This window comes from Siniperca chuatsi, linkage group LG19 (genome assembly GCF_020085105.1).
Source record: "Siniperca chuatsi isolate FFG_IHB_CAS linkage group LG19, ASM2008510v1, whole genome shotgun sequence".
Taxonomy (NCBI): Eukaryota; Metazoa; Chordata; class Actinopteri; order Centrarchiformes; family Sinipercidae; genus Siniperca; species Siniperca chuatsi.
Window position 1 is genome coordinate 17,047,239 of NC_058060.1, and position 22,030 is coordinate 17,069,268.

General features: G+C 40.3%; 1 protein-coding gene across 23 annotated transcripts in view; it reads right to left on the reverse strand.

Annotated features, from left to right (window-relative positions):
- Positions 1-22,030, reverse strand: part of si:ch211-285f17.1 (sickle tail protein homolog) — a 110,233-nt gene that overhangs the window by 81,929 nt on the left and 6,274 nt on the right. For 7 of the 23 annotated variants that reach the window (XM_044176806.1, XM_044176808.1, XM_044176807.1 and 4 more), the window contains exon 1: positions 4,493-5,796. The exons of 2 other annotated variants lie outside the window; for them this stretch is intronic. In XM_044176806.1, the coding sequence (XP_044032741.1) occupies positions 4,493-4,835 (343 nt within the window). In that variant the 5' untranslated portion in view covers positions 4,836-5,796. Of the gene's footprint in view, positions 1-4,492; positions 5,802-22,030 lie in introns of those variants that run through there. 14 more of the 23 variants (XM_044176805.1, XM_044176804.1, XM_044176811.1 and 11 more) reach the window with 11 other exon arrangements.

Here is a 22,030-nt window from a genome sequence, read left to right on the forward strand (position 1 = left end):
AATCTTTCAAAACTTTCAATTTCTGCTGTTTTGCTGCTGCTCTCCAGCTCAACCCGTGGTCCTCTTTCAGATACTACTGAGATAGCCTGGTAAATTTCTCTTGCAACAGGTGTGAAGGAATTAATGTTTTTTCTCAATCATATGCAAAGGAACAAGAACAGCATGAAATAACGGTAAGTAAATCATATGAATCCATACAGTAAAAGTTAGTGATTGCTCTATTCAAAGCAGGAGTGGGGGGGTTTGCTTAAAATCAGCCCCCTACTTACTGACTTCAATTTGTCAGCTCAATCGCAAAGAAAAGAAAGTATGGACACTACCAAGGAACTCACTCTCTCAAATTCCCTTTTGGCAGACTAAAAAGCACTTTCACGACACTGCAGTGTGTCAGAAACTTGTAAACGATCCAGTTCTGTAACAAATATGTACATAAAAAGGTCATTAAAATGGATTTCTGAAGTATCACAACTACATATCCGTATTTTGTAATCTTAATAACTCTTGCAGCCTGCCTGATAGTTGTCAAAGAAGAAAAAACAGAGACAACTGGGGGTTTAAAGAGTCACGAGAGGCTGCAATTAATGTAATCCCTACTCTTGGCTTCGATGTTAAAGACATGGGTGATCACATCCCAATCCTCAAACTCATCCCCATTACACTAAGCTGTTTTTGCAACTTTTTGCCCAAAAGGAAGTAAGGCAGCATCTGTGGGAAAAAAAGGTCTGTCATAGATACACACCACTCAGACTATCAACAGTGAGTGTTTGAGCAAAACTGACATGGTGTAGTACACAGTGAGCATGTAGACGCATGTAACACTTCTCTCGCTGATGATTCACATCCCTGTTAACACTGTTGGCAGAAGTATATATGTACATTAATACACTCGAGGCAACACTGAAATGTCTTAGTAAGCTCACACTTGAAAACAGGCTGAAGCAACTGTGCACATACTGATGCGGTAACAAATCTTGCAAAAGCACATCCGGCAAGAAACAACATAACACAAGCGCTTGCACCCGTGTCTGGATGAGTAAAAAAACATGAAGACAAAGCCCCCCCCTCCATCACACCGTTCTCTGTTCCTTTTATTGACTCACCTTCTCAATCACCAGAAGGTGAGGTCATTTCAAAAATCTGAGCCGTGACTTTATCTCAAGAGCATCTTGAAAACAAATCCTTGCATGATGGGGCATGGGATCAAAGGACACATATGGTTACACAAGAGGTGAAATACTTTCAAGTTGATCTAGTCACAAAGAGAGAAAAGAGTCTGGGAAGTTTGGAGATAGCAAAGATTGATAGGAGAGCAAGAGAGAGGTTAAGTCCTTAACCTTTCCAGATGTTTTCATCAACTGGGTAGCCTTGCCCGGTTAGTTTTGTACAAAAGTCTGTGCTAATGTTTACATCTGGCTCTTTACTGATGGAGAGTAAAATCATTAAAGTAAGCCTATGTAACTTTTTAGAGAAGAAATAACACATTCTTCCTCTTACAAATAAAACACACTATTCCTCCATTCAATACACTTAGGTGGTTTTCCAATACAACCTTACTTGTTCTGGTATGACCAGTAGCTTATGGTGGCTAATGTTAGCTAATGTTAGTTAATTTAGGTAGACATTGCTGTGTAGCTGACATTACAGAGTGAGTTCACTTACTTGTTGACTATTCTCTTCTTATGCTATGTTACACAATGTTTAAGCATCTACCATTATCTCATAATTGTCACTTTTGGCCACAGTGATTGTTGTTCAACAAAAGTTACATAGTCTCACTTTAAAGTAACTGAAGACCAGAGGAAAAACACTATATAGCTTACTTTAATTGATTGACAAAACATACACAATCTGAACTTTTGTGCACAAAGCAAGGTCCATAAAGAAATGGTTTTCAGAGTTTCGTGTGGAAGAACTTGACCGCACTTCACAAAGCCCTGATCTCAAACCCATCCAACATCTTTGGAAAGAATTTTGCGAGCCAGACTTTATCAGCCAACATCTGTGCCCGACCTAGCTAATGCTCTTGTTGCTGAATTGGAGCAAATCCCTGCAGCCAGGTTTCAAATCTTGTTGAAAGCCATCTCAAAAGGGTGGAGGCTGAAATGGTTTTGGAGTGAGATGTTCAAAAATAACAGATGGGTGTAATGTCCACATGTTTTTGCTGTGGAGTGCACATAATAATAAAAAAAGTGTACATAGAGATGCACATCCAGGATGAGAGATGCCAAAAGGAATAAGTAAAAATGTTGCTGAAAAGTGGTTTGATTCAATGTCATACAGTATCAAAAGAGAGCTGAACTTAAAACCTGTACTAGAGACTTGTATTACCTCTCTGGACAGAAAATGTCAAACGGATTTTGCTTACGGTGGAAGCTGCCACTTTAAGACTGAAATTGGGCCCTTTGGCGAGCAGCAGTCAGCTCTGAAGCTTTCACGCAGTGGAAATGTCACCTGTCACGCACTTATCATCTGCCAGTGCTGTGTGCATCAGCTCTGTCTGACTCTGTGCTTTAGCTGCCGTCATGCCCTGTAACTGGCATTAGCTGGGGAGATGGAGACCTGGCACAGTCTGAACCCCCACATTAACCAACCTTGTTTGTATACAAGCCATAAGTGGATAGGGAATATGATGAGCTGCCCATTAGCCTGCAGTGAAAGGGTATTTAATTGTGCTGGCCTATTTAAAATCCAAATACTTAAATAGCACATGGCTCTATGTATCCAACAGCAGTTCCCCAAAGTGAAGACCTTGCATGGCATGTAAAAATAAAGTGTGATATATCAAAGGGCTGTAGAACCAGTCTACTGTATAGCTAGTTTCTGGAAAGACTGGACTGTCTGAGCACTTCCTTTTCAAGGTGCAACTTCAAAGTTACTGCCCATAACAAGAAATGTACAGAGTTCTCGCTGTCTCCAAATTCACACTTGAAAACACACACTAGGACAGAAGTGAAATGGAAAAGAATACACACAGTTCATTTATTCTTTTTGATGATCTTTTGTGAGTTTTTGCGTATGTGTGTGGGCGGCAGTGGCATCTTTCAATAACTGATTCAACTGCTGTCAAAACACGACAGGAAAAAAAAGGAATGAAGAGGAGAAAGACGCAGAGAGAAACAAAAGTGGAGAGGGTGTAAGAAAGAAGAAAGCCAAAGAAACACAAGAAATTGAGCAATAAAAAATGCGATGAGCGAGGGAGGACATGAGAAAAGAAGACAAAAGAAGAAAGACGTAGAAATATAGACTGTAAAAAGAGGGGTTGGATCACTTCCCATGTCCTCAAATGAAGATGTATGTTCTATTCAAATTTTTAGGTCCATTTCAGATACTTTTTTGAAGGAAAGTTTACTTAACTCTATCAGTGTTGTTTTAACCCACATTTAGGACCAAATGAACTGAAGGCAAACTGACCCTAAACCTTGAGAAGTGAATCAGCTCTGCAGAAATTTATTTGTGTAAAAAAAAAAACTGGAAGCTGCACAGACAATAACAGGTTTGTACTGGTTTCCAGGACAAACCTGCCCCCTTATAACGCATAACCTGTCTTTACTGCAGGGAGGGATTCACACACAGATTTCCCAGCATGCCCTGCTCACATTCCTGACCTCCTTCTGTCACTCTCTCACTTGACTCACCCCTGTTGCCTACATCTACACACTTAAACCCCCCTTACAGTTCCCAACTGCTGTCTTTTGAGTACAAGCTGAACAGTCAAGAGTAATTCAAGAGTGATTGACAGGATGGGGGAAAAAATGTGTGGTCTGTCAATCAGACTCTTAACAGCTGCTATCAGTACATGCACAGAGCACACAAGTTCATCCTCTGAACAATCTTGGTCAAGTTTGCTTTGAGAGTGTAAGATGACTGTTACCTGACAAAACTATGAAAGCTGGCGCCCTGCAGAGTTGGGAATGTGGTGAGAAGGCCAAATGGGAATGATAAGAACACTTTCCTCAACCTCTTGGCCCCCATTTCTTAATCTGCACCCCACAGAGAACAAGGCAATGGGATAGTGACAGAGATCCCATGAGCAGCATAAGCAGCCCCCGTGCAGGATCATTCAACAAAAAATGCAAGATTGTGTGGCAAAAGGCTTTGGGAAGGCTTTAAAAAAAGTAGGAAGGCAGGAAGGAGAGGCCAGATAACCCAGGAAGACCTAATCCATACAGTACACAACACACTGAACTAACATTACAAGCATTACAAGGGACACACAACAAGCAGAAAAAGCCTGAACCCCTGCATGCTGAACTGACCAACAAATGATGACAGATGAGTAGAAGGAGGATAAACCATATCACATTAACCAATTTAGGAAAAAAATAGACATTTGATTTACAACTGAACTTTGAAATCTGTTTATGCACTCTAAGCATGCAATTACATGGATTGAAAATCAAAGTTTCTCATGTGAACAGATCACACATAAAAAAAAAGTAGATCATTGGAGACAAGTTGGTATTCAGATTATGAAGTTTGGTGCTTTACTTACTGTGCACAGAGCCTTGCTGCTGACTTGTGGCTTTAGGTGGGCTGATCCTGCTCTTGGGAGGGACCATGTCCATATTTTGGCCCTTCTCACCAGGACTCTGGCTGGGGGCCTTAGTCTCAGTCTGGGTCTCGCTCTGTGCTTTGTCCTGTGGCACAGCTGCCCTTAAAGACTTCTGTCTGCTCAGGATACCGTCGCTACCTGCCCTCATCAGCTTTTCACCCACGCTCAGCACACGGGCTCGACCGGCCGCAGTGGCCGTGCTAGAGCATTCCTTCCTGGGGGAGGGCAGCTTGGATCCGGCCCCTAATGAAGGGGGGCGGGCCAGCCTGGAGGCTTTGGACATCCTGCAGGTCAGCGGATCAGTAAAGCTCTTCAGTCTTTCTCAGCCAGTGTGACTGCAGCTGTGGGCAATCCAGGGTTTCTCAGCTCTCAGTGAGTGTGACTCTGTGACTCTCCAGCTCCAGCGTGTTGTGACTGGCGCAGGTAGGTTGAGAGGGCCAGAGGGAGGGCACTTTTGGGAAGTCGGGTGGGAGGCGAGCTGAGGTGAGGGGTGGGGGGTTAATGGCTCCTTGGAAGGTGTTCTCTTCTCCTGGCGTGGCCTCCCGGGATCATCCTCCAAAGCAAACAGTGTGTGTGTGTGTGTGTGTGTGTGTGCTGGTAAATTGGTGTATGTGTAGATAAACCTGTAGAGTGATGGGACGTGCTGTGCCAAATGCAAACAGAAACTCAGGTCTCCAATGTCAGCGCATTCCGGCTTTTTAATTCCCTCTCTGCCTCTCTTTCCCCGTCTTTCACACTCTCTCCTCCATCCCTCTATTTTTGTAAATTTCTCGTGCTCCCTCTCTTCTTCACACACACTCATAACATGGTTGTCAACTTCTCCCTCCTACCTCATGCCTAATAATTCTTTCCCATGTTACTGTCCTCTTGTGCCTTCTCTCTCGCTTCACTCGCTCTTCTTAGCTGATGCTCAGCGGGTAACCATTCCAGCGCTTCGGCAGGCGGAGACCAGGGAGAGAAAGATTTAGAGACAGCAAGAGAAAAAAGAAGGAAAAAAAAGGGCACGAGGGAGAAAGAGAAAGTGGCTTTGCGGAGGAGACCTTCTTTTCAGGTGCAGCTGCTCAAGCTGTTCCAGATGTGTGTGCAGCGCTTCACGTCATCAGCCAACCGCTCAAAGCCACACTCACTGGCTTCACCTCGTCCTATTTTCCCTATTTCCTCTTTTTTCATTTTTTTCTCTGTCCGTCTTTTGTCCCCCTAGTATTCCTCACATGTGATGAGATGTTCAGGCTACCAGAGGCAGAAAGAGCACACACACATGCACACCAAGCCCTTCACTCACTGGTGGAATTTACAGAGAATTAAAGAGCGCAAAGGAGGGGAGTGTGTGTACAAGAGACACACAGCGGAGCTGTTCTGATCTCCTGCACCGAAGACATCATCTGTGACAAGAAAAAAAAAATAGACCAGAAGTTGGCTGGGAGAGAAACAGCAAGGAAGAGAAGATCAGAGCTCTCAGACACTTCTCATCCTCTTACCCTCTGTCCTGAAAAAAAAAAACAAATCTACTTCTCATCCTCAAAAAAACTCAACTTCTCTCATGAAGCAAAAACATTTCTTCTCTTTTGACAAAGTGCTTGGAACAATTGTCTGGCCCACAGAAAATTCCTCTACAGTACACAGTGATCATTGCCAGACAAGCACAATAAAGTATGAATCATTGTTGGTAGGGTAGAAAGAGCAAAAACAACAACTTTGATCTATTAAAGAAAGATTTTATGGCCTTTTAAAAAAAAAAAAAAAAAAAAAAAAAAGAAAGTGAGAACCAGTCTGTTTCATGGTGTGAAAGCACATTTTGGTGACACAGACCGACTTTGGAAAGTAAACCACAATCCTATAGACTTGTCTAATTCATTAACTCTGCCGACTGGCCACCCTACTTTGAGCTCCGAGCCTGTGGCACTTGTGTGAAATTTGCCACAACATGCGAAATGCACATGTGATATAATGCACTTACTGACTAAACACCAGAAAATGGATTACAGTGAGCAAAAGGATCAACCGTGTCAACGTGTCCAGGCAACACGTTATAAAAGAGCAACAATCCACATGGACTGGACCACTGGCGTAGTTAGGACCATTTCGCTCTCTGAACTGGTTCTGTGCCACTCAGATATCATAAAACATCCTAGTTAAAAGTCCCAGTATCGACAAAACAGATTCAGTATTTTACATGTGCCGCCATGTTTCATCTACTGCTCTGTTTGGAACTGCATGGCATGAGTATACACTGACTTACATGTTAGATGTTTACATAGGGATTTAGAGGTAAAAAAATTAACTCACATGTGCTCTATCTGTGCAGAAGATTCGATCAATTCCTCCATACCAAGCCTCCCCACGATTGCCTTTTAGACTACAAAGCCCTATGAACACGATGACAGCCATCACTGATCGTATAGATATGAAATATTAATCATATTGCTACATATCTGTGTGGCTTTAGATAAAGAGCAAAGCAGATTGACCTACATACTTTCCCAATGAATAGCTCGCTGACAAAATCGGAGGGCTAAGAGGGCTAAGAACCTCATGGGAACCGCTGCATGGCTGATGGATTTTTATAAGAGAGAAAAAGTAAAGAAGATAGAGACATTTCCATAAGATTAAATATTAGAATTGTGAAGAATTATATTTGTGCATCACCAGTTTGGTTGAGTTCTACTATGTTTACAGCATTGTAGTACTAAGGATTACATCAAACCTAAAAAAGGTTGAATATGAAAAAACACAGACTTCATATAGGTTTCAGTGAGTGACTGAATGATAACTCTCTCATACTATGGTTATATGGCTATTTGTGTGTGTGTGTGTGTGTGTGTGTGTGTGTGTGTGTGTGTGTGTGTGTGTGTGTGTGTGTGTGTGTGTACATACTGGGAGCAAATGAAAGCCCTCTGTGAGGACTGGATGCCTCCCAGACTTTAAGCCAGTTCCAACTGAACAGCAGACAAACGGCGGGAACTTGGTTCAAAGGCTTTAAATAACATAGCATTTAGGGATGGATATAATTTGACTTTCCTAATTAAGCCTGTGATTTTGTGCAATGTGATAGATCATAAAGTACGTCTATGTATCAAATAACAAACCCTGATGTTGACATACTGTCCAGGCATGGCATCAATTTGCATTTCAAACTAGAAGTGGAAAACCACCAACCACAAGTATTTCAACTTTACAAAAAAACTTGTGAAAGATGATTATCTGAGGAGTTGAAATTGGCTCTGACAATAAAGACCTGAATGACAAAGCTGCCACCTACAGCTGTCTAAGTAGCTAGCCCTGGCTAGCACCATACTTCCAAATGCCAAAGAGCCAATTATTGTTTCACTTTTCAAGCAGGGAGTTGTTGTTGGGGATTGAGAAGTTTAAGTTGTGGAACTGTAGGATGGGGTGGGCGGTTATGGAAATACGATGGTACAGAAAATCCCACAAATTCTGGTATAGCTGCTTATTGCCCATAAGTGTGTAGAGGAGCGACTGTTGGACATATTTAAGAAGGGTGGTGGGCTCAGCAAGAGTGCCTCTATGGAATTTCTCTAATTAACTGACTTTTCTGTCTGAGGGCTATTATTAAGGTTACAAATGACTCCCTCCCCACTAACTGAGCTGAGGCCAGTGTAGGTTGGGTTCGCTGTATGTGCTGTTTGTGCAGAATCTGCCTACAGTTTTCCAACATATATACTTTGATGTACACAAGAATGCTTGCAGTCACTCAAGCTTAGATAAATGCAATAGACTCAATAAATGTGATATAGTTTAAAGCTGCAATAATCAATAATTTTATATTGACAATAGGTCACATAACTATGTATATGTGAAAGGGATCACTCGTAGTGATGAACCCACAGAGAATTATCACCTAAATCTACAGTTCCACTCAGCTATATGGAGCTTTATAGCATCTTTCAGCTTATTGTTTTGGTTTCCCAGCCTGCAACTTTGTTTTTGTTCACTCTCAATGCTCCCATAGCACCAGCAGCAGCAGATATTTTCATCGAAAAAGCTTTTAAAACTGACTCTAAGCTAACAAAGTTAGCGACTAGCTGGTGAATACAGTGGAGCATGTAGCAGCTAAAGAAATATTTCCCTCAGGAGCTGGTGGATACCAAAAACAGAGCTTAAAAACAAGAATAAATTCTGGACTTACAAGTTCACCATATCAATTTAAAAGGTTTTTAAAATTAGTTTTCACATTAAACCTGCATTAACTGATTTTTTTGGCCACTAAGGGGCAGTATAAACTGATAGAATCAAGCAAATACGGAACAACATTAGCATGTATTTGGAGTCATTGTTTCTATAAGTCAAATATTCATTCGCCTTTTAGCTCTGGTTTGCTCTTCACCAACTCTTAAGAAAAATATTTGGCTCTTTAGCAGCTAAATGCTCCACTATGTTCACCGGCTAGTCGACAACTTTGTCTGTCTGCTCTTTGGTGCTGGACAGGTGGTGTACAGTGGGTTTATCAAAGCTTTTTTACTGGAAACAGCTGCCTGCTGCAGCTGGAAATGACACTGATGAGAGTACTGAGAGTGAACCAAAACAGTAAAGTTGTGGACCACAAGACTCGGGTGGTAATTATTTGCAGATTCATCACTATGAGCGACACCTTTCACATACACATAGTTATTTGATCCATTGTTAATATAACAATATTGATTATAGCAGCTGTAACTATGCAGCGCAAAGTTTATACAGGGCTTGTGGTGGACAACGGGTTGGGGGACTTGGGAAGCAATTGGGGGGATGGGTGAGTTGTGTACCTCTCTGTTGAAGATTAAGGTTGAGTATGTTTTCCAAGCCCTTGGGGGTTGGTTGTTTCTTTTCCTACATTCCATCTCAGCGCTCCCTCCCAACCATATCATGAGTCATTGCTGACTGTAACATTCACTCAGTATCAGCCGCTGAATCAGTTACTGAAGGCACACAAGCTCTACAGAAATGCACATATGCACAACAATACCACTGAGTATGTAGAGAGCAGTACCGCAGCAGGTTGGGGTGCCTACCATGTGTAAAAAACACAGGTTTGAGACCAGGTTGGGACACTTCCCCTTCTTGCTTTCCTGTTATCATTCACAATGCATTACACATTGGGAAATACCATAAAATAATCTTTTAATCTGCAACTTATTGGAAATTGCTGCATCATCTAGAATAGTTTTTGTTGATTTTACCTAGAAAAGCATATCACTGAGAGGTAAACTTAGTCAAACTTGCACCGAGGCTACAATAAAACTTGCATGTTCCTCAGAATAACAATTTCTCACCCTAGCAAACAATCAATATTTCATCAGAGACTTTTTAGTAGTTCACAGACTCATGAAATGAAAATCTGAATCTGTATCTGTATCTGAAACACATACTGTATCCTAAATTGGTCAGTGACATCAACAATGACAAACTGTGCTTTTTCTTTCCAATATGAATTCCTTTACTCTCCTCTGTAGTTCTAGCTGTTGACTGCTCCCGACTCCCGGGTGAAGAAATGTGACTCAAAGGCAGAAAAGACGTCTATGAGGCAATGATACTCACTGACAGTTGGGACCAATTAGTCTTAACGCTAAGCTGTTCCCTGTGGAAAGCCACCCAACAGGTCACATTATCTGCCGAATTAAGTCATAATAAATGCAGCACTGATCATGGCAGAGGGGCAGCCACTCACTCAGCAGGTCAGAAGAGATGGTGGCCGAGTCAGGAGAAGTGCTGTCTCTGCAATTATGATCAACTGTCGCTTAATCAAATGAGATTGATCAAGGTGAGTCTGCATTATTGTCGACTCACCTGCTCTCTAATTAAACAGAACAATATGGCGTTTTAAAGTTGGCACCCTTCCATTTCCAAGTCTCTTGAGTACCATACTGAAATTTAAAGGACAATACAAAAGCTTTTAGATTGTTTAGAACATTCACCGCAGACATTTAAGAAAGTATGTTTGCAAAAACATACTACAAGTGTATGTTGACTGATTTCCTACTTGTATTCTTTTTGGAATGCCATGGGAATCAGCTTCTAAAGACTTGAAGGATGCTCCTAAGTCCAAGAATTGATAATCAGCTGCCAAAAAGCATTATACTGACAAACTATGGTGTTGAAATATCTAATCCAGAAGCATTCAGTGGGTGCATCTCTCCGCCAAGGCTGCAAGATCATCTAAATTTGTTATTCTAACAAGAGAAAATGTTTAGAAATGTTGTAGTCTGTAGCTGGATCTTGATCAACATGAAAATACACATGGTGATAGAAAATAATAGGATGCATTTTGTAGCTCATGAAAGAAGAGCCAAAAATACAATCTCACAAATCACAATGTTAAATATTTTTAGAAGAATTATTGGATACATATTTGTAACCAGCCCCACAGCAAAAGCCAATCACTTGTTCTGTGGCCCATGGCTTAACTTTCCTCCAAATTTCATTGAAATCTTTTTTCCAATTTTTGAGATCTCATGCTGACAAAAAGATGAACAAACATGGCAATGAGCAAAGATGGATGTTTTGCAAGGGAAAACTTCTTGGATCAACTGACTCTTACATCTTAAATGTTTTGAGCATATTTTGAATACATTGTGATGGATTATTTATCTCAAGCTAAAGTTTGTCTGCAAGTTGATTCATTTATACGAGATGAAATGTATAGAAACAATGGCTGCCTATAAGATAGAAAATCAATCTAAACACGTATGTATTAGAAAATAATTCACAGGGATATAAAATCCGGAATTTGTAGTTTACAGGCTAAAACTTGCAGAAAAACACTGGTTATGGACAGGAGATGCAGTATCCTCTTAAAGTGACTGTGTTCAAATGAAGGAAAAAGCCTCTGAAAAAGCAAAATGCTTTAGGGAACAAAGTCATGTCATCTCATTTTGGTGAGTTCCTGTCCCTGGAAATAAGTAGACCCCTTCTTAACATGGACCCATAAGAGGATTATTGCCCCAGTTGCTGAAATAGAAAATGTTTACCTCAAATGTTCTTACAATTCACATGATATGAGCAAACAAACAGCACAAATTATGATGAATAAATAGTCCATACTGAGTTGTTTTACAGTTTTCAATGAGAAGGGTTAGTGCATGAAGTCCCACAGTCTGTGTCATCATGAGTTTTCCCTTCTTGTGTCATGTCTCTGGGGCCCCCCTGTGGCCTTATGAATCACTCCTGCTCTTTCCCCTCAATGGGCATCGACATGTGAGCATTCACATGCTCAGAACCCACACAGAGTTTGGAAACGTCTACCTCTAAACTCATATTTTCATCCAGTTACCCCAGAGGCAGTGGCTACGCATTAAGCTCACAGCCTCGTCCTATCCTTTATGCCTCAGTATTTTAGGACAGTTTAGCTTCTTATCTGGACAGCCTGTCAAGTGTGTTATTGGAGGCAAACTGAATGCTTCTGCCTGAAGTGTATAAAGAGGATATGGGGAGAGACAAACCACCTCTCCATTCAGACTGATGTAAATAAGAGGCTTCTGCTTTCTCTTTATGGTTTATTGATTTTTAGTTCGATGGCTGGCTCCAGGCAGAAACAGAGAAAAGAGGGAAGGAAAGAAAGACAGAGAGGAGTAGTTACCCAATTGTGAAACAGCAGTATCATTCTGGGAACAAAAGTAGTCACATTAATAACACTTCTACACCATAAAGCTCATAAGAATAATGTGATTCAGTGAGAAAAACATGTATATGCCCCCCCCCTCCCCACACACACACATACAAACACAAGCTACACAGTGTGTCATAATGAAATGAAAGCCCCTATGAAAGAGAGCTAAGACAAGTACTGTAAGATAATTATACTGTCAGGATTTTTATGGTAATGAATGGATTTTTGCTGTGACATCGTATACTGTTTTTTCCCCTCCAAGTTAAGTAACCAAAACAAAAAAGGTTAAAACGTCCTGTCAGATGTGGTGGGAAAACACAATGAACATATTCACATGTTGGGTGAACAATATTCTAGTATTACAGTGAAGGAATTAAGGAGATGACATTTCCAGAGTCAAGTCTGGGCTGTTTTTGATTCAGCAGTCAAATGAAAAAGCTGCTTTTGGCACAAATACATAACCAAAACATTCACAGCCAAAACATTTACATCAGATCAAGAAACAGAAAAAGGTTCATATATTAAAATAAATGCTGAAGTCTGCACATCCATGAGAAGAAAAGGAATATTTTTTAGATATGCGATATCTAAAAATCTGTAATTTTATCTCCCACCTGGTCGTGTCCTGTGGAGCTAAATTTGACGTGAATACAAAAACACATACAGTAACAGTATGCATTCATGCACACACCCAAGCATACATACACATCTACACCATAAAACCTGTTAGATCTTGTTGTTAGCATCATGTAAACAGCTTGAGGAGCTAAAGGAGCTTTTTAGTGACTCATATATTATGGAAGAGGTGCGATCGTGTTTTCTGTGCTGGAACAGCTGCAACCTTGGTTTCATCCTGCTCTTGGCTCTTTCAAAAAAGGGGAGACATTCTCAAGTAAATGTTCAAAAGACGCAATAAGGCCCTGCATGTACTTAAACACGTTCATAACAAAAATACTAAGTTAATAAGTTAAAATTAAAGTTTAAATACTAAAGTTTCCTTCATGAGGAAATTCCACCACATACAAATTTGATGAAACTTCTCATTGCCACATTTTCTTTTCTTTTATCTTACTTGTTTTTATATTTCTGAGTGGTCAGCTTGGACATCTGAGGTTAGGATAACAAAGAAAATGCAAAAAACCAAAACAAAGTAACATTCTTCTTCTATTAAGGTTAGAATGAGGGACATTTTTAGGACAAATGCAGCACAGAATTTTTCTTCGATGTAAGAGAAACACTCCATCCTGTCTGAAACATGCTGCTCAAGAATCTGCTCACTGAATGATATGAACCTTAATGTGGTCGAGCATAAATTCCTCAGCAGTTAATCTGGTGGTTCTTCAACCTGAAGTAAGTGATGTTTTATTCTGATGACTCCCTTTCTACCATAGAAGCTGTAGAGTACCCAATTTTATGCGCACTTGTGACCTTTAACATGTGAAAATGCCATTTGTCTAAGCGTTCTCAGGGGGATTGTGAATAATCTGTGTGTGTCTGTGTCTATATCTGCGTGTGTGCATGTCTGTGTGTACACATGCTTGCCAAGAAAGTAGATTTTCATTGGAGGTTTTCATGGCTTGAGTCTCTAAATCAAGCTGACAGCTTTCAAATGACCGGCTATCATCCCCATAAATTTGCATATTTTCACCGGTGAATATCATTCCACTCAACATCACAAATGCACCAATCATTATAATTATATCATATGTTGTAAATCAGACTCAGTTGAACTATGTGGAACACATGGTGAGAATTTTACAGTGGCAAAAATATGTCACATGTAACTCACAGGATAGAGGCTTGTATAAAACTTCATCTAGGTTTATTCAAAGTATGACCTCATCCCCAATGAATTCTGTGTTGCCATTTAACAGGGTCTATTAAAACCAGTAATTAATTTCAATGCTCGGTTTAATCTCAAAATCTTTATAACCTATGTCTGCACAGGCAGGATAGATTAGGCCAGCCAGCCATGCGATGATCTACAGATCTTCATTAATGTGGAATTTCTTTCATTCCTCGTTGAGCATCTCTTGCGCTCCTCCACTGGAAGGCAGGAGGCTTGGCCAAATTCTTGGATGGGGGATGACATACACATATGAATGCTTTTCCAAACTCTTAGTCATGAGGAAGGTTGTGGGGAGTTTAAAAAGAGTGACAGTGCCATGTGGTCTAGTGGGATGAAAACGGCTCAGTAAGGAGTTAGAAGCTGTTTGGAAAGATAAAAAGATCACCGGAAAGGAAGTAAGAAAAAAGAACAGACTAAGCGGAACCCATATTGCATATTTAAGCCATTACCGATATTGATATTTGTGAGTTTAAAAAATCTGATAATGATATATCTGCAGATTTAAATATATGACAAACATTAGGTAATATTTATCGATGCCCACTTTAAACCGGTGAGAAGAAAGCAGACAAAACCAAAAATACAGGAAATCACTCAATTGACATAACCAAAACTCTGTTTTCATGTAGGACCACAATGATCACTGTGAAAAAAATAGGCCTTTAAATTTGTTTATTAAATAATTGTGATATGTACTGACTGGAACATTTCACAGTGGAAAAAGTAACTCCTCAATCCTCTCTAGTGGACAAACTACGAAAAGGTGCTACTGTTTCTAAATTATGTCAAACATCTTTGGCATTTCTCTACTACAATTTCTTGTTGCCTATATCAGCAATAAGCTGAAATTAGTCCAGCCAATTTATTGGTCTAAACTCTATAGTGCACACATATATAATAGTAAATAATACAAGTGTGTTGAGAGATATTGAGGGCTGGAGCCCTAAGAAAAGAGATGAGTGTGTACAGCTCTGTGTGCGCAGTTCCAAAATTCCCAGTAGCAAATGAGCAATAGGGGGAACAAAACGACAAGTGAACTGCAGTGACAGCAAACACCAGCATCCAAGTCACAACAGGAAGTCCTCCAACTATACACATAAATGCAAGTAGGCAGGCACACATACACACTTGCACAGTCACAAAACACACAAGGCTTCAGTCAGCAGCCGAGATCTGCTGAATCAACAGTACAAGCCAGGTCCTGGGAAAACACAGGACAGAGATAAGCATCTGACGCAAAGGGACACAAAGTAATGAAGACACACAAAAGGGCACATGAGGGCACTAAATATGAAGCTTGAAATAGGGGTGGTGTAAAAATAAATCAGAGCTAAAAGGCTGTTAATGATGGAGGGAAAGATGCAAGACTGAATGGATAAAGGACATGGGTGGAGGAACTAGTCATGCAAGATATAGATTCTTTAGCTCCACTTCTCTTCATTATGCTATGGCCCAAATGCTCCTACAGGAATAATGAGCTCCAAGCTTTATGGCTTTCCTCTATAGCAATAATACAAATTAACAGTCCAGTTCCTCTGCTAGAAATAGCATTGACTTGATTTTAATTGTAATACATTGCACAAGAAATAGCTGCAGGTGACTGTTGACAGCCCAGCCTATGGGAAACAGAGAGTTATGTTTAATTTTACTGTAGGATGAGTGTATTCTCATGCCGCAACATCTGGCGTTTATCTACTCAATCTCAGGCCCACTTTGGGAAAAAGATTTCTGAGTGCCATTTAGAAGTGGATGTTTCCACAACTACTGACTGACAAGAATACAAGGTCTCGCTTGGCAAGAGTCAATCACATCCACCAAGACTCTGCTGTGCCTTGCTAACAGGGAGTGCAACTCCAAAGTGCAATGACACTACAGTGGGTCTTTGTTTGCCAGAGTTAATTCATCAAATATGTCTTTTCAACAGGAAAGGCAACTTAACTAGAGCACTGGCACACATGTTTTTTATTGGCCTTCAATTTTAGAACTTGGGTCAGGGGTTTGTCGGGAGCACTCCTTGACATCTGCCCTGACCCTCTGCTATGTCACAGGTTTGTATACAGACGTTTCAGTGTTCGCATCCAGTCGAGACTGAGCTGGAACCCCTTGGGTGTGTTTCCTGCACTGTGTCGCGCTGCACGTCTCCCTAATCACACCTCTCCCTTCCCCAAGGTGTTGATGAAAAGACTTCAGAGGCCCGATTCATCTGGGCTAAGGGAGGGAGAGGAAGAAGGGGGGGAGAGAAATGGATAGATGGGAAGAGAAGAGGAGGGAAAAAAACCCTCCTCTCTTGAGGTAGAACTGGTCCTTCAATCTCTGCTGTCCCTCTGCTCAGAGTGGAAGAGGGAGGGGGAGGTCTTTGGCCAAAAACCCCAGAGTCTGATCCTCATTATGAAGCACAAAGAACATCAAAGACCAACCCCAAACCTCTATCAGTCAGGAGCTCCCACAATCCCCATGATATTAAAACTCCCAGGCGCCATTCAGTGTCAAGTTCTGAGGCAGGGGCTCGGGTGACTCAAGGGTTGGGGGACTTTAAGGTCCTGAAGGTCAACGGAAAGTTTATGCTAACTTCTTCTCAACTCAGTGATTGGCTGCTGCTGAATAAGATTTACGCTTGAAGGAAAAAAAATAGGTGACGATGATAACTGGCAGCTGTGGGTAGATAATGGTGACTAGCAGCTGTGAGACACTGTAAAACATTTTAAACTATTTAAAGTTAAAAACACAAGTCTCCCTGTTGACCTAAAATTGTGAACTAACTGAACTGGTGCAAAACATTGTTTATTCAGAGTTTATTAATTATTTGTTGTATTATAAAACTACTAAAAAATCTGTTTCACAAACTTACAGTTTTTCTCGATTGCTAAGACACATTTCTTGAAAGCTGCTCTCCTTTTCTCTAAACTGTAAACACAAAACACAATTTTCAAGCTACATTCACAAAACCTCAGACTCTCAAACTTTCACCTCAAAACAGTTCAATCTGTGCTCAAAACTGAACTATGTTGTCAAATCGTGCCCTGAGTCAATCAAAATTAAAAACACTACTGAACAGTCATTAAACACTACGTAGAAAAATAGGAAACACAATGCTCAGGACATGAAGCTGGAGAAATAAGTGTTTATTGTTCACTGTAGGCTAAATGCATGTTACAAAACAAAAAAAAAACCCTGTGCATTTAGCACTTGTACAAAAAGACAAAACAGAAATCTTATGCGTTTGCCACTGGTGTACAGTAAGCCCATGTAAAAATAAAGTACAGAAATATACATGGAATACTAGGCCTACAAACAGTTAGACCAACCCTCCATTACAATACTACAGTATATTGGTACAGTGATGTACTGAAACATATATTTACTTACAGTATACTGTGGTACAGTATATAGTATGTCATACAGTAATTGCTGTCAACATTTACATACTGTACTATAATGTCAAAAAAAGGTAATTACCTGTTCTCTTCTCTAAATCTTCGGATTATGGTGGACACAGTGAATCTATTGATGTTTGGTTGTCCAGCCTCCCTCATGCTCATACCATGGACAAGAACATGGTCAATCACAGTAGCTCTGATTTCATCAGATATTACTGTTCTTGGTCTTCGCTGACCACCTCGACCTCCTCTCACACAAACTCTTCCTCTCAGATTTCTATCCATTGTAGGACCTCACAAACCAGTGCTCTCTGAACTGGCTAACTTTATATGTTCCCTCACATCATTAGCCACAAGTGTGATCAATTTTGAGTTGTTGTGTTCAAGTGGTGACATCTGTGCTTTAATTGTGTTGACTTTTGTCACCTGTGCTCACCATTATGCAGCATGGGTGCATCACAATGAAAATGTGTTGGCAAGTTGTGTCTCAACAGGTGAAAAGTGCTTATGGTTTTGCCAAAAGAGTGATTGATTCAATCAGTGGGTTCAGGCAACTGAGCATTTGGTTCAGACAATAGGGTTTAGTGTTTTAGCAATTGAGAAAAACTGTAAGTACAATCAACAACTGTTCAGTCATATTTGCAATAGTCACTGGTCAGCTTTGCTTTCCAGTTACATTTATTCTCTCACCCTGAAGTTGTATCAAGGTCAGTTCTTCATATGCCACATAATCCTTTCAGCTCTTCCAGTGAAGTTAAGAGCCACTTTGGTATAATGCTAGTACTTATATGAAGGTAGAACATCTAAGAGTATTCTCAGTGACTGTTAAAATAAGGAGTGTGTGCATAGGGACTGACGTGCATACTAATCTTTATCATAGTTATGTCGGTTTTCATTTTTATCAGAGAAAAGACAGAAGACTAATAAAGGGGGACTCCAGACAGTTAAACCTAAAAACAATGCATGCTTGGAAATATGGATACAATGAACTAATGGTGGTGAGTTCTAAAAAAATCCTGAAAATAGTAACTACTTGACTTGATAACCTATATTAACAGAGTAACAAAGAGTTTCCCATCGGGGATCAATAAAGTATTTCTGATTCTGATTAAGTTATAGCAGTAATAGATTTTCTTGGTCACTTGGGGGCAGCGGAACAAGCTGTAAACACAACATTATTTCACAACATGAAGTTGTTGTGGCAAACATGTTAGTAAACAGTTGCTTGTTTACACATCTAGCAGGTTGCTAGCAGTGACAGTGAACCAGCTAAATTGTGGGCTGTAAAACCAAAACAACGAGCTGAAAGATTCTGAAACACTCCTTTTCCTCCAGAGTTGGGTGATAATTCTCCATGGGTTCGTCCCTATGATTGACACCCTACACTTTATACATAGTCATTTGATCCATTGTTAATGTGAAAATATTGACTAGTGCACCTTTAAGTTAAAGATAAAATCAGTTGATTTCACAAAACAAAAGTAATTTTTTTTACAGTACAGGATGATCTAAGAGTAATTTCACTATCTAACTTTATATGAAAACTTTTAACTTGGCCTTTGTGACAAAACCACAGAAGGACCAACAAGGAGCAAACAGAAACCTGCAACACAAAAAAAAATCCCCTCTCAGTTTTCTGGAGTTACACTATTGAAGTCCTGATTAGCTGAGGTTGTCAACTCCCTGTACAAATGGACTCTTTTCTCAAGAGACGTATAAACTATAAAAAGTGCATACCGCTTGGCTGCGTTTTAAGGAGAATATAAATGCTGAGTATACAGTACATTCCACCCTGGTGGTCCAAAATGTACAGCATAGCATAGTCAGGGCACAGGATGACTGAAGGGGCTGTTTCTATCATAGAAACAGCAGGCATCAAACACATACCGACAGAAAGCTTGAAACACTCAAAGGCTTAAGAGCCAGCAAAGTGCCAAAACATTCAACAAACTACAGATCCAGGCATGATGCTCATACGTACACACAAAAGGACACATGCATGGATGCACCCACAAACACATATGCATCTGTCTGTCATTATTTAAGTTTACAAGCAGCTATGCTGTGGTTAGAAGTGACAGTTCAACAGAAGAAAGCAGAACAAAACACACACTTTAAGTCATCCTACTTAACAAACTGAAATATCATATCATTAAGCCGTTGTTTTATTCATTGTGCTCAAAATTATTGCCAATGCAAGCACTATGAATCATACGAGAAGACTATTAAAAGCATTTTTTGACAGACAAAACCACACAGCACACTGTCTGTAGGTTGGGAACACAAAAGTATTTTTTAGGCTGACTAACAGAGTGATTGAACGAGAGAAACACCTTGCTGACCTTGCCAAAAGGTCTGATGATTGCTGCCCCCTCTTTAGACTGCCAGGCTCTGCCATTAAATCTCTTACACAACTGCTGGCCTTTGCAGGTGCTCCTGACAGCCAAGTCTGCATTATCACGGCGTTCAGCTTCACATACATAACAGAGAGGCAGCACATCATATTTGATTGTTAAATATCACTGAGTCTCACCTCTACCACAGCAGCTGTAAGAGCTTTGATAAGCTAAAGTGAAAGGTATTTTAAGCTGCTGGGGAAATAGACAATGTGACAAAATCATCACAGTAATCAGTCATAACAAAGAATAGACTCTATGTAGCAATTCAAACATATTTTTCATTTCTATTTGGTAACATTTCTGAAAAAAAAGAGAAGAAACCAGATTTCTGTAAGCGCCTTATTCAATCTTCAAATCAAGAAGACTGACCATAACAGAGAATGACTGGATTTAAATGTGGTGGGTGGCTCAATATAATAGAAAAGGCTCTTAATTAAAAAAATCCTTTGTCTTCAGATTACAGTTTGGATCGAAGGATCAACAGCCATTTGCTGATGCCAGCACCACACTTACTGGCATGCTTGTATTTCATAGACTTTCCAGGGAGTAAAGTGGATTAGCCCAACGTGACCTGAAAATTCACAGGAAGTGCCATAGAATTTACTGCACACAGCAATGCCTATATTCACTTCCTCATTTTTCACATAGGGAACGTTGCTGCTAAAGTTTTTTATAAGACGTTTGGTCGTAAAGCAATAGGTCGCTGCTTATTCTGCCACTCATTTTTCTCTCTTATCCTCAAAAATAGAAGTTGCGACCAGTTGGAATGGATAATTGCTGTATGACTGCAGCTGAAGGTGTTTTTCATCAGTTCTGGGGAGGAAAGTGGCTGCTAAAATGTGCTGTAGTGTCATCACAGCAATTTCTGATGTATGCTTTCCTCTCACAGCCTGCTGCTGTGACCGCACCCAATCAGTGGCGTCCCTTCCACTTATAAACGCCCACTTGTATCCTCGCACTAAACCTCCCATTTATCACATTGACAGGAGCGGCTTGTGGTTATTGACTGGGAGTGGGTTCTTTTCCCATCCACAAGCTCAGTTATCAAATTAGATACTGAAGCAAAACGTTTGGAATGTTAAATGAGTGGTGTCAGATGGCATTTTTTAGCTAAGTGAGCATATATTGCATAAATGAAATCAGGAGGGGCTTATCAAATACAGTGTGTTACTGAGGAAATGTGTTCAAGCGTGTGTTTGTGTGTGTGTTTTTGGTTGCTCTTATACCTCTATCAGTTATGTTGAAATATCTGTCTAAGGAGTCTTGGTTTGTACAGATCACGTGTATAAGCAACACATATTTCTTACGAAATATTACTGGATGGTAAACAAGATAACAACGAGGCTCACACATGAACACACACACACTGTATATACAGGCAGATGATTGCAGTTGTTATACACATTTCTTACAACTTAAGGGAATAGTTTGACATTTTGGGAATTACGAGTATACACAAGAGTCTTGTCACTGTGAGGTTGCCACTTCAGGAAGTCTCTGCGCCTGGCCAAGAAATAGTACCGCACATAACATAGCATTGTTGTTTTTACACTTTTAACTTGTTAATTAGTGAGCTTTAGAGGTTACTTTCAGACAAAGCCAGGCTAGCTGTTTTCTTTATGCTAAGCTAAGCTAACCGGCTGTTGGCTGTAGCCTCATATTTACCGTGCACATATGAGAGTGGCATCGATCTTCTCTCACCAAGAAAGCAAATGAGTCCCAAAATGTCGAACTATTCCTTTAACATGAAAAACTAAGTTTAAAAAAGTCTTTCACGATGATAACAATGAGGACTGCAGACACAGGAGTTCTTTTGTTTAAGTGTGTGTGTGTGTGTGTGTGTGTGTGTGTGTGTCTGTTTGTCTAGGCCGACCTCTGTGGCAGTGACCCAGATCTTTTGATTGATTTGTAAAGTCATTAAAATCACAGCCGGTGAATAAAAGACTCGATGTCATCAGCTCGGAGTTTGAAGATGAGCCTAAGATAAGCCTAATTATCAGGTACCCACACACAGATATACACACAGACACACACTTAATATTAAGCATCAGCGCTCAACCTTACTCACATAAACACTGCCTCATTTTCTCCCCCACATACGTACCTATTTGATGTTTTCCTTTGAACATGACCTCGCTGCGACATCAAAGGAGAGGCTATTTGACTTCTCACTCATCTGTGTCCAAATACATTTTTTGTTCCTGTTGCTCCTTTAAAAAAAAACCAATGTCTTCGAGGCTGGCATCACAC